Source organism: Lissotriton helveticus, chromosome 2_2, assembly GCF_964261635.1.
Source record: "Lissotriton helveticus chromosome 2_2, aLisHel1.1, whole genome shotgun sequence".
NCBI classification, from domain to species: domain Eukaryota; kingdom Metazoa; phylum Chordata; class Amphibia; order Caudata; family Salamandridae; genus Lissotriton; species Lissotriton helveticus.
This window is the reverse complement of record NC_136060.1, coordinates 72,724,655-72,738,146: the sequence shown is the minus strand read 5'-3', so window position 1 is coordinate 72,738,146 and position 13,492 is coordinate 72,724,655. Positions and strand designations below refer to the sequence as shown.

Genomic DNA, 13,492 nt, shown 5'->3' with positions numbered 1-13,492 from the left:
TAGTGTAACACAATACATATGCCCACAGCAAGTTAGTGCGTCAAGTGACCCTAATGCGCAGCCAGAAATAAATGAATGAGGTGGCAATCGGTGCAGGGTGAGTTAGATGCAGGTAGAAATATCCCAGGTACACTTAGAAGTATAATACTGCGATAAAGGCATACACTCCCAGGTACACGTAGGAGTATAGTACTGCAATAAAGGCATACACTCTATCACCAGGGGGATTAGGTGCATAGATATGTAAAAGTGCGCTGTGAATGACATTAGTCTCAAAGAGTCCCGCTCTTAGTGTAGGGTAACAGATGAGGTAAACAATGCACTCGAGTGTGGTGGTGTAAATACCTTTTTTTTGCTATTTCTGCTGCTGTTCAAGATGGCTGCCAAAATAGACTATAAGGCAGTATTGTTAGTCCTTTGTCCCTTTCCCTTTCTGCTGAGGGCGAGATAGTCCTATTTCTGTGTTGCTGCTTCCTAGTTGCTGCTTGGAGGGAAGGAAGAGACTTATCTTCCTTTTAGTACCCCTTGAACTCGTTGGAATGCATCCTCGCGTCCGAAGTAGGGGCGGTGGTGTGATTTATTACTTATTTGTTGCTCCTTTTATGGCCCCGCCATTTTGCACAAAGGAGACAATGGCGATGCACTCCAGCCAGCAAAAATCGTTAAAACTGGGAAATCCGGGCAGCGTGAGAGAGAGCCGACAAAGGTGCAGGGAGAGCAGCCTTCTGTGCACAACCCCCTATCAAAAGACTGGTGGCCGATCACAGCGTTCCTGGACCTGCTGCAGCTCCGTTCCCGCTAGCATCCTGTGGCAATGGGGCGACTTCGTTGACTATTGAATTCATAGAGTCAAGGTAGTGATTGGTCAGCGATAGAACATCCGAGGCACCTGAAGGGTGAAGGAGGAGACTGCCGATGTGGGGAGGCAGGGTATTGGGGTTAAGATTCTTCATGTCCCTTTTCCAGGTCTTGGATTTGGTAGGTTGAGCCGGGTTAAGTTTAACTTTTTCGTTGATAAAGAAGGTGATAATGTGGTGGTCTGACCAGTCACAGGGTTGGATCGCCTCCAGTTGGGTAGAGTCCTCTTCGGCGATGATGAGATCGAGTATCGAGCCTTTGTCGTGTGTTGGTCTATCGCATATTTGGGTGAGGTCAAGCGCATTAAGGAAAGTTTTGAGACTATTCACCACTGCGTCTTTCTGATCGTTCCAGTGGAGATTAAAGTCACCCAGGTAGACTTGGGTGGTCTGCCGACCGGCATTGGATGTGATCGTGTCCATGAATTGTTGAGTGAATGTGAGGTTGTCACCAGGCGGGTGATAGATGAGATGTAAAGCACAAACTTGTTTGCCCTCGCTGGTGATATCGAGGCAGAGGAGTTCACAGGAAGTAAGGGAGGGGGAGGTGGCTTTAGTAACGGAGAGGTTGCTCCTAAAAATGCATGCAATTCCCCCGCCCGTCTTGCCAGGAGGCATGTCCAGTCTAATGATGTGATAATTGGGGGGGACTAGTATGTCCATTATCGGTGTAGAGGCTTCAGTAAGCCACGTTTCAGTCAGAATTGCTAGGTCCAGATCCATTGTTGAGACGAGATCAGCGATGTCGGAGGAGTGTTTCTGGGCCGATCTGCAATTGAGTAGGATGCATTTGAGTTTGGGAGTGAGAAGGGTGGTCGAGCCTTCTAGAGAGAGGGGGACTTTTCTGAGGTTGTTAGGGACGGAACCACTGTTGCTAAGGGTTGGGAGCCTCAGGGGATTTGTGAGAATTGTGGGTATGGGGATGTGTGTGATGGCTATGTGTTTTACCGGACCTGGGCCATAAGAGCGAAGGAGGGAGCATAAGTCGCGGTCCGACAGGGAGTTGAGGACACGACGGGGGCGGTGGGAGTTATTGCGAGCGGGGATAGTCGGCCAGCGCGGGGGTCGTTGAAGGCGAAGGTATGTGGGGAGGGTGCGTCGTTTGTTTTGTAGTGGAATGGTGGGAGGTTGACTGGGCTGTGAGAAGAGAAGTTCTTTGATTGCGTGGAGGTCTTTTTTGACTAGTAGGAGATCCTCTTTGACTTGTTGGAGGGTGGATAAAGTCAGGTCCAGAGGTGTATTGGGGATGGGGTTGGTGATGAGAGCCGTTGGCGAGTGGTTGAGTAGTGAGCTGGAAAGCGTGCAGGGTACCGGGGGGGGATATGTTAGCGTTATTGGAGGGTTCTACGGTGATATTAGGTGGGATGGCATTCGATGTGTGGGAGAATTTGTGGGCGAGGGGTGTGGGCTTGGTAGGGGGAATGTGGGAGGCATAGGTAGAGACGTCGGTGGGAGACTGTGCCGATGAATTGAAGAGTGTGTGAAGGCTGGAGACAACGGGGGTGGCAGGAAGGTAGTGGGGGCTGAGAATGGGAGGGGAGAGAGGGGGGGATGCTACGGTACGGTGTTTTAAGTAGGATCATTGTTGCCGTCCCGGGATGCTTTTTTAAAAAGTAAGAAGTAGGGGAACGGACTGAAATAATTTTTAGAAGTAAGGGCACGCCGTGCCCTTCCGTCCCCGCCCACTTCTACCACTGACAACAATGCCATGTTGGTGTGAACAGCCCCTGACTGCACTCGTGCCTAGTCTTCACAGGCACGATCGCGCAAGTGCGACTCTACAGTCTACAAATATACGAGCGCCTTTTCTTTAATTTACCAATCCGAAAATGGTCTTGAAATTAAAACAAAAGTAAATAGTGAGCAAGTGAACTTACACACACACACACACACACACACACACACACACACACACATTTATATATAAATATAATTATAAAATAGGACTTCGGGGGGCGCCGTGTAATGGATGTCATTAAGGATAGGACACAATCGGTAGTACAGGGAGCCCTGGGAGATGAGCATTTGGGTGAAAGGAACTGAGGCACACACGCGAGGAGGAGCAACACGGAGCACAATGGAGAGCAATACAATGCGCAGGGAAAAGAAGTACAAGCGACAAAGCAACAGCATGGCATGATGGGTGCATACAGATGGGAGAGCAAAATACAGAGCAGAGAGAAGCAAGAGTGAGACAACTAAAAAACATGCGCTATCACGGGGTTCTTAAGAAAATATATATTTTTTTAAAGCAGCTCCCTAAAAGCTAGCAGTGAAGGACACGCACAAGTTACGCTTAGGGGAAAGGACAATGCAAGCTATCGAATAGAAGGCAAACGAGTGTGAAAATAAAGTCAACCGGTGATGGGCAACGGGTGGGCTTTCAAAGTTCTTGGTAATCTGACAATAGGTCTTTTTCAGACAGCTGGTGCTGTCTTGTAGGCTCGACCGAAGATAATGTGCGGCGTTGGGACAGCTGCTTGCAGTTTACAATGCAGCATTGAAAATGAAGTCTAGCTCCAAGGTACGGAGGACTATAGCCTCCAAGAAAATAGTATTTTAGCAAGTTGCACCCCCTATTCAAGTGCTATGTGCACATATGCAGCTCTGTATTTTGGCCAGGGGTGTGGGGGAAAACGGGGGGGGGGGGGGTGTTTGCACAGTTGTTGAAGCAAATCTATCTCCTGCTCTCGATTCTGACATATAGGATCACTTACCAGGAATAAGCACAACAAGCACACCATCGTGGATCATGGACCATGGACCATGGGGAGGCAGGGTGTCCCACCATTCTTGACAGGGCCGGTAGATTAAGTCGTAGATTGGGCGGGGGAAGCCTTCAGAGCTGAATGGGCTACCAAGACCCCCAACTAATCAGGAGCTCTTAGTGAAGGACTGCTTCAAATTATTTCCCCCCATGAACGATTCTCGTCCGACTCAACGATGCACAATGTCACCGATTATATTTCACTTGGAGGCGGGTGCTGATCTGCAGGTAGCCCGTCTAAGTACACTCCAATGACGACTATCCGTTTCTCTCTCTCGTCATAGAGGACTGGAGCTCGCTCACCATCGTGAGACTCCGGCCTGAAATTAATTACTAATCACAGTACTTAATAGGCAGGTCAAACATTTTATATACGCCATGAAGGATTGCGAAGTTCCCCATCCAATTCTTCTGTGTTAAAACTGGCAGTTCCTCAAAAATATGAACGGGAAAGGTGGGGTACGACGCTGTCAGGCACCCAGGAGGAGATAACTCACCGTCAAGTAGGTCTAGGGGAGGCATTTTTCAGGTGGATCACTTACCGTTAATGAATCCTTCCTGTTAAAAGCTGTGTGGTATTTAAGAAGAAAGGTGGTCACTTACCATCAGATGATGTCATGCGTGGCATTTCTAGAAAGTGGGCACATTATGGGCTCACCAGGGAGTCACTCACCGTCAGGTAGGTCCTCCATACACTCGAAAGTTATCTCGAACTGGAAAGGGTTGGCGAAAGGACACGGGTTATCCAGCACCACTACGTCTGGATCTGTACCTTGGCCATGACCGGAAAATGAACAAGTGTTCTAGCCCGGGAAACACCTACTGATGCCCGCGCAGCGCTAAGTAACTGCACTAATGTCGCGTATATTTGACCCGGTATAAATCTGCCGGGAACAACACGGTATTCTGGGGGGGTTAATCTGTGACCAGCAACGCAATTAACAAACAGGCTACGAGAACAGAGAAAGAATCTTCACCGCGCGCCAAAACCCCGAATACAAATAACAGACAAGCAGGGAGTGATGAGGAACACTTTCTGACTCCAGGAAGAGAGGGGGCCCGTGGAGAAAAATCCGGCATCTACAGAAAAGGCAGACTGGGGATCTGTGATGCCTACTCCCCTGAAGTGAGCAGCTTCCTAGAAGCATTTAAGGGAATCAGGGAACTTCCCCATAACGATCAAGATCAGCGAGAAGGCATCGGACTGGGAGGAGGGTGGAAGGGACGGGGAGAAATGCCGCGGCTGCGTGTCATCGGCTCTGGCAGGGCAGGGAAAGGCTGCAGGAGGTTCCTGACGGGAAACAAGCATTACGTGAACCTACCGCTCGCCCTAGCTCCTAGAAAAAAATGGCGGCCGCAAACATCCTGGGGGAAAAAAAATAAGACAACACCCACCGCCGCAATGACGGCAACAAAGGGGCGGGATGAGTAAAAATCGCCGGAACGCCCACAAATCTGCTCCCACAATGACTGACGCATCTTTGTTCCAATGGCTAGCCTCCATTTATGGAGCTAGCCAATGGAACAGAGAGGTGGGACAAAGCCCTAGACTACTTCTCAAAAGATTTCGCCTGCGCGAACTCTGCTGCGCAGCGGACGCCAGGCGAAACCTAAAAAGATGTGGCCACTAGCTTGCAATGGCCAAAACCTTCAGGAGTTTCCTGCATGTCATCTGATCAGAAGCACCTGAAAGGGAGCAGATTCCATTGCTGAGTGGCTAACACTGAGAAAGTTCGCTCTCCCAAATCAATACTTAGGTACTGCTAATAGGCTGGCATTGCTGTATTACTGGAAATGGCAGGTGCAAAACTTCCTCTCGTATTTGCAGGAGCATTGTATTTTTTGTGGTTATACAGTGCTTTCCATAACCCTTCAAAGGTCTAAAACACTTTAGATTGATAAGTAGCTACTCCTTATGAATAACCAGTATGGCGCTTTGTTAACTCCTATAGTACTACTTAAGTGTCACCCTGGGAAAAGCACGCATTGCTGTGAAATCAATAGCACCCTGGGATTCTCATTCGAGATTAAGGATTCGTCAACAATAGGCCCTTTTTTAGGAAGTTACATCTCCAAAGGCATACCATAGAAAAGAGAGGAGAAGCTGTCAAGGTTTTTCGTTTTCTGTCCCATCGAAATAGGCATTGTGGTTTGTGACATCCAAATCAATGAAGGAAAGTATTCATTGCCGCAATGAAAGTATGGACTAAACGTCTGTAACTTTGTCTACAATAATAGCACGATACTTACACATAATTGATTTCACACTGCTTAACGTTTCCTTTGTCTTCTTCTGGAAGATCATCCTTGGTTTTCATCTCTCTCTCAGTACAAGATCGAATCTAGGAATAAACAAAGTTTTGTAAGCACCATCTCTCTATGTACTTCTTAGCAACGTACCAACAGGAAGTGAGTGCAAAAAAAAGGTGACCCTTATTACTTACATTTCTGTAATGTGCATCTTAAAATCACATTTTCCATTCCTCTCGCTATCCTATGCACATCCTATCCAATTAATTATCCTACTGTGTTAGTGCAATATATTTTTGCAGTCATTTATAACGGTACAGTTAAATGCCGCCAGACCCTTTGCGATACACTCTTCAACTATTTAAGGACCACTTTCACTTGCCTTCTAATAAATGTAGTTTGTGTACTAAGTATGTTTCTACTTTAAGGAATTCAATCTGCGAAGACCGTTTTCTAGATAGCTACGGTCTACAAGAGCACCGATTATCTTTCAGAGCTACTTTTTTCACATTCAAATGTTAATTTCTCACTGAGGTGATTTAAGTAAAACAGCCTTTAATGTGGAAACTTAACAAATTTACTTTTATTTATAGAGTTAAAAAGGTTGAGTACTTTTTTAAAGTAAAGAGAGATAATTTGCCAGGTATTTATTAATTTGTTTGTAAAACACTGATAAGCAATGGGTCTCATCTGGTGGAGCCTTTCGAATCAATTGATAACCAAACAAGGAGCAAACAAATATGACGAAGAGCTCCTTTGACTGCACAAGGAGCCTACGAAAACTTCAAAATGTATACTACAACTATATGCAATGCAGTTCTACGTATAATAACTGAGATGGCATGGTGTGTAGAATAACGATGAACTGGGATGTCACGCAAAGTAATTGCCAGTGGCGAAGATTAATTCAAACTTTCCATCTATCACTTTGTGTACTTCATTATGTTGTCCTACGTACGATGGAACCCTTCCCTTTTGCACTCAGAGTTCACCTGACAAAAAAAAGCCATGAGGTAGAGATGTAGTTGTCTTTGCGCTGCCATGCAAAAAGAGGATAACCCCTGAATTCAACAATTTTCTGATTCAGGATGACACGCCCAAAGAGGACTTGGAAGATTTACTAGAAAAAAGCTCCAAATGTAAGTTCTACACGAATATTCAAACAGGTTTTCCACACGAAACCTTGATCCAAACTGAAAACCATATTTGGCAACATTGAATGCTGTGCACCATTCAGTGATTCGGAGTGCCTTTTCAGAAATAACTGGATGAAGCTCTTCATTTGTAAACATAAACGCTAGACATAAATATTACCTTGATCATTTCTTCTTCACCTGCAGTCCGACTTAGCGCCACAATATCTCCTTCTTCGTTGTAGCTGATAAAACAGCTGTTTGAGGCCATTAGAGCAATTTTACCCTGCATAAAACAGTGTACACGTAAGACAGATTTCACGAGCATTTTGGTACATGCATTTTAAAAGGAATCCCAAATTAAGATCGAAGAAGACTTCAAATTGAATGAAAAGGAGATGTGCCAATTCACAGTACAACAGGGAAAGTATTTAGCGTTTGACCTCCAAGAGTGCCTCTTGGTGCTACGAACAGGTAAGGGATGCTTACTGTGTATAAAAAAACAACAGTTATCAGTAGAAACTCTTTCATATGCCACAAAGGCGGAGTGAAATGTTGGGATTGGAACCTGTGACCATGAAATAAAACAAAGATTCGCAGTGGATGCATTACGCCACAGACCTAGGTAGATTGTTCAGTTAATACCCCATCTATAAAGACAGTGAAGGTAAAATAATTATCAAAATACTGCTAAACCTAAACCGTAGGAGCCGGAGAAAAGATTGTTCAGCAACTCAGCAACAGCTGGCAAAAAATGAGACCTTAAGATTTGAATAGAATTTTGGGAAGATGACAAACAGCTACACATAGTGCAGCTTAAAATACGAAACAAAACATTCAGTGAGTGAAGATGCCTGCAATTAACATTTTAAAAGTGAAATTCAACATATGGTAATATAGAAAGTTGGGAGTGCCTAAAAAGTGAAGGGTTTAATATTCAGGAGGGTGTCCCTTTATTAACTACCCAAAATGGTCAGTATCCAGGAACAACAAGAAACAATTGAATAAAGTAAAACGAAGCCAGAAACGGTACCTCATCTAATCAATTTTATTTAGTGGTTAAGCGAGTGAGAGAAAAATATGTACCTGCAACTTTTTGCCAACTTTAATATTTTTCATAGATACATAATTGAATATTCTCAGTTTTAAGGTTGGGAATCCTTGGTAGTCAATAATTACTTAGAAGAGAGTATACACTCAAAAAACACTGAAAACAGCCACATGCTATAGGCAACAAATTTACCTCAGTGTCTCATCTGAACTTTGGAAAAAAAGGTGAAAGGACTCAGCGCTCCATCTTCCCAGAGAGGCTGAGCTGCTTATATTCGCAGCTAGTCAACACACAGCAAGTGCATACGACTCATTACTGGGGAGGTGCGGTTAGTTGGTGAACACTACCTACAAATAAGTAACTTTTCTTCCCCAACATTGGACCGATCATAGATTCACATGTTTGAATAATGAGTACTACAGCTGTAAATGAACAATACACATGATAAAAAAGCATATTTGGGTTTATCTTAGTTAAAAAGACTGTGCAATACCCCTTGATCTACTGCTGTCTCAGATGTCTTCTGGATACAGAGGCAGTAATGCTTTGAAGACCAGGCTGATACTTTACAGGTGTCAGCAATCGGCACCATGTTAAAGGGACGCCCATGGCTGACAAACCCCTTGTGGCTTGAGGTAATAAGTTGCTTCTGAGATGTCTGACCAACATCTAATTGCAGAAAGCAAATTATGCTGAAATCCAATGAGCTATATATACACACACCTTGCTTTGATAAGCTGAGCCTTTGTCAGCACTGCCATACAAAGAGTGGTTTCGACTTTGTAAAAGGCTTTGCTCTATGAATGTAGGATTTCAGGTAGTGTACAAAGAACTATCCGGCACGGTGGATGGTTGTGGGAAGAAAGATGGCAATGTGGATTTTCTTGTTCAAATGGAATGATGATGGTACTTTGAGAGTGAAACGGGGGTTATGGGTAACTGTGAGAAGTTGGCCTGATGTGCAGTGTTCACTATTCTAGTGATCACTATATATCAGTCCAAACAACCCTTATTGATGATTGGTTGTAAGTCAACCTTATAGACCAGCTATCCGAGTAGCATGGATACGAGCAGTCTAAGGCTAAGATTCTAGAGGGCGTGTTAAGCCAGCTGTTTTACCATCACATTACCCCTTGAACACCAAGTGAAAGGACACCACACAAGTTGTTATGAAAATAAACAGTGTATTTATTTATAACAAGACTACCCTGGCTCTTTATGAGACAGGGAGCTAAGCACACAACAAAACTCTTACGAAAATACTTTAAGTTGCACAATTTACACAAATGCCCGAGGGGCACGAAAAACCATATACTACACAAGTGGAATGCGAATTACTAGCAGGTAAGTAACGATTCTCAGAGGCTTTAGAAACGCTAGGCCTACAATACTGAACACTCAGGTTAGGAGCAGGAGGCCTAGGGACGCCACGTGCAGAGTGGGAACTCTCACGCGTAAGGCGGGAAAAAGTCTATGGAAGCTAGAATTCACAAAGTTAGTGTTCTCGGGCGAACCCGACTAGGTAGGTCAAAAACGAAAGTGGATCTGGACCCTTGGATAGTGAGGCTATGCTGAGGCACCGAAATGCCGAAATTACCTAGCCCAGGGGCTGCGGCTGCATAGGTCTGAAAAGACGTTGGGATTCTTCGTTGACGAACCAGGAGCCTGAAGGAAAGGAGTTGCTGGCAGGCGACCAGTGAAGATTGTTCGGGTGATCCAAGCCTGAATCGAAGATGGATGACACCTGAAAGCAGAGGGGACCAAGTTCGTGACTACTAGCCAGTAGTCAGGTGGCACCAGGAGGGCACCGGATGGTAGTCACCTCGACTAGGTGAGTGGGTCGAAGCTGGGCTCTGCAGTCTCACGGACCAGGAGGCGTTGTCGGCGACCAGGATGGAGGTGCGAGCTGTCTCACGATGGATGATCCTCTCGACGTCGCTGGACCCAGGATTGGGGCAACAAGTCTTGGCAAATTCAAGCCCACGCGGTGGACCTAAAATGGCGTCTGGAGTGGACCAGGAGGGTCCGGGGTGCTCCTCTCTTGGAAGGGAGCTAGGGCCAGTCTGGAGCAACCAGACCAGCAGCAGTGATGTCGTCGTTAAGAAGGCCACAAGCCAGCGGGCTAGTAGCCAAACAACGCGGTGAGCAGCAAAAAGCAGAAGGGCCCCACGCAGATCGTGGAGATGCTGGGAGGCTGAACTTCGGTGCTGGGGCTGCTCAGGGTCGGGGCTTCTCGGACCCCAAAGCACTCACCAGAGAATTCCTCGGCGGTCGTGCTGGAAAGAAGTCGTGCAGTCTTGAAGATGGCCGGTCCCTCGAGGTCTCGTCGCACCCACGGTTCTCAGCTTAGCTGTAGAGGTGGGTAGAGGTCAGAGGTGCCAGGGAAGCCGGTTCTCGTCGAGCTGGGCAGTCGGATTCCGGAGGAAGGACTTGCAGCAGACCGCAGTGTTCTTAAGATGGTGCCTGCGGATGCAGGGTGACTACTCCTTAGTCACAAGGGAGAATCTTGAAGAAGAAATCTTGAAGTCCTTTCGTAGAAAGTCGTGTCTTGATTCCAAAGATGATCTAATTTGGAAGGGGGCCTGCTCCTACCTTTATCCTGCAAAAGGGGGCTGGCACGCGACTAAGTCCTGCCCTATGGGTGGGACTAGGAGGGGGGTGGTTACACCCCTCTCCTTTGGCGGGCTTTCCCCAGCTCAGGGTCTGGTGTGCCCCTGGAACTGGTTCAAGCCGGCCTATGCACAGTGAGCACCGGGGTGCCACTTGCAGTCACCTTCCTCTGAAGCCCTGCCTACCTAGAATACACAAAACCCTGTCTGGGACGGTGCTGGCACCGCCCCTGGCAGGAAACCCTTTGTCCTTGCCTCCTGCTCTGGGAGGACTCCCAGCAGCAGGAGGGCAGACTTGTGTCTCGGTGGCAGCATCCATTTTGTGGAGCTGAGGCTCTGTTTGACTTTAACCGGGGTTATAGGTTACCTACATGTCGTGTCCCTCTAGAAGGGTGGAATGCCAACCCCGTCGCCAGAATTGGCGAGGGGTTAGTATTCCAATTCGTATGACACCTTACTCGACATGTTTTGATAAAGCGATACCAGAGTTGGCATATAACCGCGAGGATTATAATGCACTTAAGAGTATATGGTATGCAATATCATGGAAACGGCTAAGGGATAGATCCCGAAAGCCGCAGACAGGCTCAGCTCATGCCAGAGCACCATCTCACACGATTCCAAGCACTCTGCCTTCAGGATTGTCAAGGCCTGCCATAGGAGTGACTGATAGGAGATCTGTGTGTCCATTTTAGGGTTAGATATAGGAATACTATATCTAAAGCAAAGGGTGATTACACCACCTTGCCCCAGCTGTCAAGCAGCCAGTTGTGTCTGTTTAGTTAGTCAGCCCAGGGGTGGCATAATACATGCTGCAGCCCCTGGGAGACTTCTGGGTACGCCTCAGCCCTGGGTACAGGGACTTAGAGAGGGCCCAGTGCCAATTCAGTACCGGAGTACAATTTGGATAGAGAGAACAGCTAGGCTGTGGGTCTGATTAGCAGGCCCACAGCCAGGGAAAGTCGTAAACCAGTGAAGCAAAAAGCAAAAATCTGGGTGATCATAGGATTGCAGACCCTACTCTCCTACAGTAACACTACTGTTTTCAGACTTAAGGTAAGGGAGCTTAACAGATACCACCCACTCTCCTGACTGATGTGATGGGGGCGGGGGGAGTAGCTATTTTCCTGGACAATGTCTACAGAGAAGATCCATGAATAAGTTCGAATTGACTTTTCATCACTGCTCCCTGGATGGTATTTAACTTCCAGGGTGGAAAGGGTTGGTGTAGAACAGTGATACTCAAAGTACGGCCCTCGGTCACACCACAGAACGTACTTTGTGGCCCCTGGGCAAATGTGTGCGAGTAACCATGATGTCAAATAAATCATGCCATTAGATCATTTCTACAGGCATGTGATACAGGATTCAAATTCTAAATCTGCAGTAGCCCGATTGAAGATTGTGATGCAGAACTTCACAGTAATGCTTGGTTGGCAGGTGAGAGTCGTAGGCTAACATGTAACAGGTAGAGGTGCATTATCTGATTTGGTGGCCTTCCCACAGTATTACATAAGCTTCAGGACATTTCATATAAAGCACCAGTCCATTTGTTAAGACTCTAACTTAATTGGTAAGGTGCAACAAAACTCAAGTGTATATGCATGCTCAATTGCTGCTAATCACCATATGACGGTGGCGTGGGAATGCCGATTCAATGAATTACCAAGAGGCGCACCTGACGGTAATTAACGATTAGAGTTTTGAGACTAGACCAGACCAGGCATATGACAGAGAAAAATAGGCAATGGCAGGGGGAAATGTACTGCACTTTTTATATAGAGGGCACATATCGACATTGACTCCCCAAGCCAATACAGCAGTAATCTAACAATGATCACTGTTCCAAGCAATGGGCCGGCATAAAAAGTTGGCTCCACAAACCCCATTATCGGTCTGTAGACTGATGCGACAGGTGGTTGTCGTAGAAGGATTTAATGGGTGCGATACACTGGAAATAACTTTATTTGTAAATGTTACGATTGATAGGGAACTTGAGGGATTCAAGATGACTTCTAAACACACACTTCTTTCTATAACTGTAAACTAAGCATACAATGAAGCCATATTTGGCCAACTTAAAAAACATCATCGCCTCTCCCCAATAAAAAGATAACACATATGGTCAAAATGCTAGTCATACAGAAGCCTCCCTCCCCCTCCAAAACAATTGGCCAAAACTGGAAAAAAGAATTTACACTGAATCTATAACTAGTGAGAAATCGTGGCACCATTCCCCCCCCCCCCCCCAGAGTTTTATATAGCGCAAACTACACCCAAAGGTATCAGAGTGCTTTACATGAGCACCAGCTGCATTACAGACGGACACATTAAATGTATTAGGCACGGCATTAAGTGATTTGCCCGTAATCACACAATGTTGAGTGTCCCTGCCGAGACTTGTACCCAGTCCGCAGCTTCGAGAGCGATCGCTCTAGCAGTCAGCTTACACCCTCTCCCCTCACCTTGGTGGACAAGCATATATATGCTTAAGGTGTTGAGAAGAAGTGGGAGATTTCCTGTACTCGGTGTGAGGATGATGTGTGCTTCAGAGATATTGGGAAGAGGGAGGACAAGTTCTGAGATTACACAGTCAGTCATACTTGATCCACACACTGCATCGCTAAATATCCTGCATGAAATAGATCTGAACAGATACATGAAAGCTTTTTATGGGACGTTTCCCCAGGAAAGACAATTGTATTGTGAGTGGGGAAGGAGGAGGTGTGGGGGTTGCGGCAACATGGGTTTTTAAGTTAAGAAACGAACACGAAAACAGTAGGTTAAGGAACAATAGTTTTATGTTCATAGTGTAAAAAAATACT

The 13,492-nt window shown here is 46.2% G+C and overlaps 1 protein-coding gene across 1 annotated transcript in view; it reads right to left on the bottom strand.

The window, feature by feature from the left end:
* Positions 1–13,492, bottom strand: part of FRG1 (FSHD region gene 1) — a 173,599-nt gene that overhangs the window by 31,747 nt on the left and 128,360 nt on the right. The window contains exons 7-8 of the mRNA XM_078678936.1: positions 7,189–7,293; positions 5,875–5,966 (exon numbers count right to left, since the gene is read on the bottom strand). Of these exons, the coding sequence (XP_078535062.1) occupies positions 5,875–5,966; positions 7,189–7,293 (197 nt within the window). The remainder of the gene's footprint in view (positions 1–5,874; positions 5,967–7,188; positions 7,294–13,492) is intronic.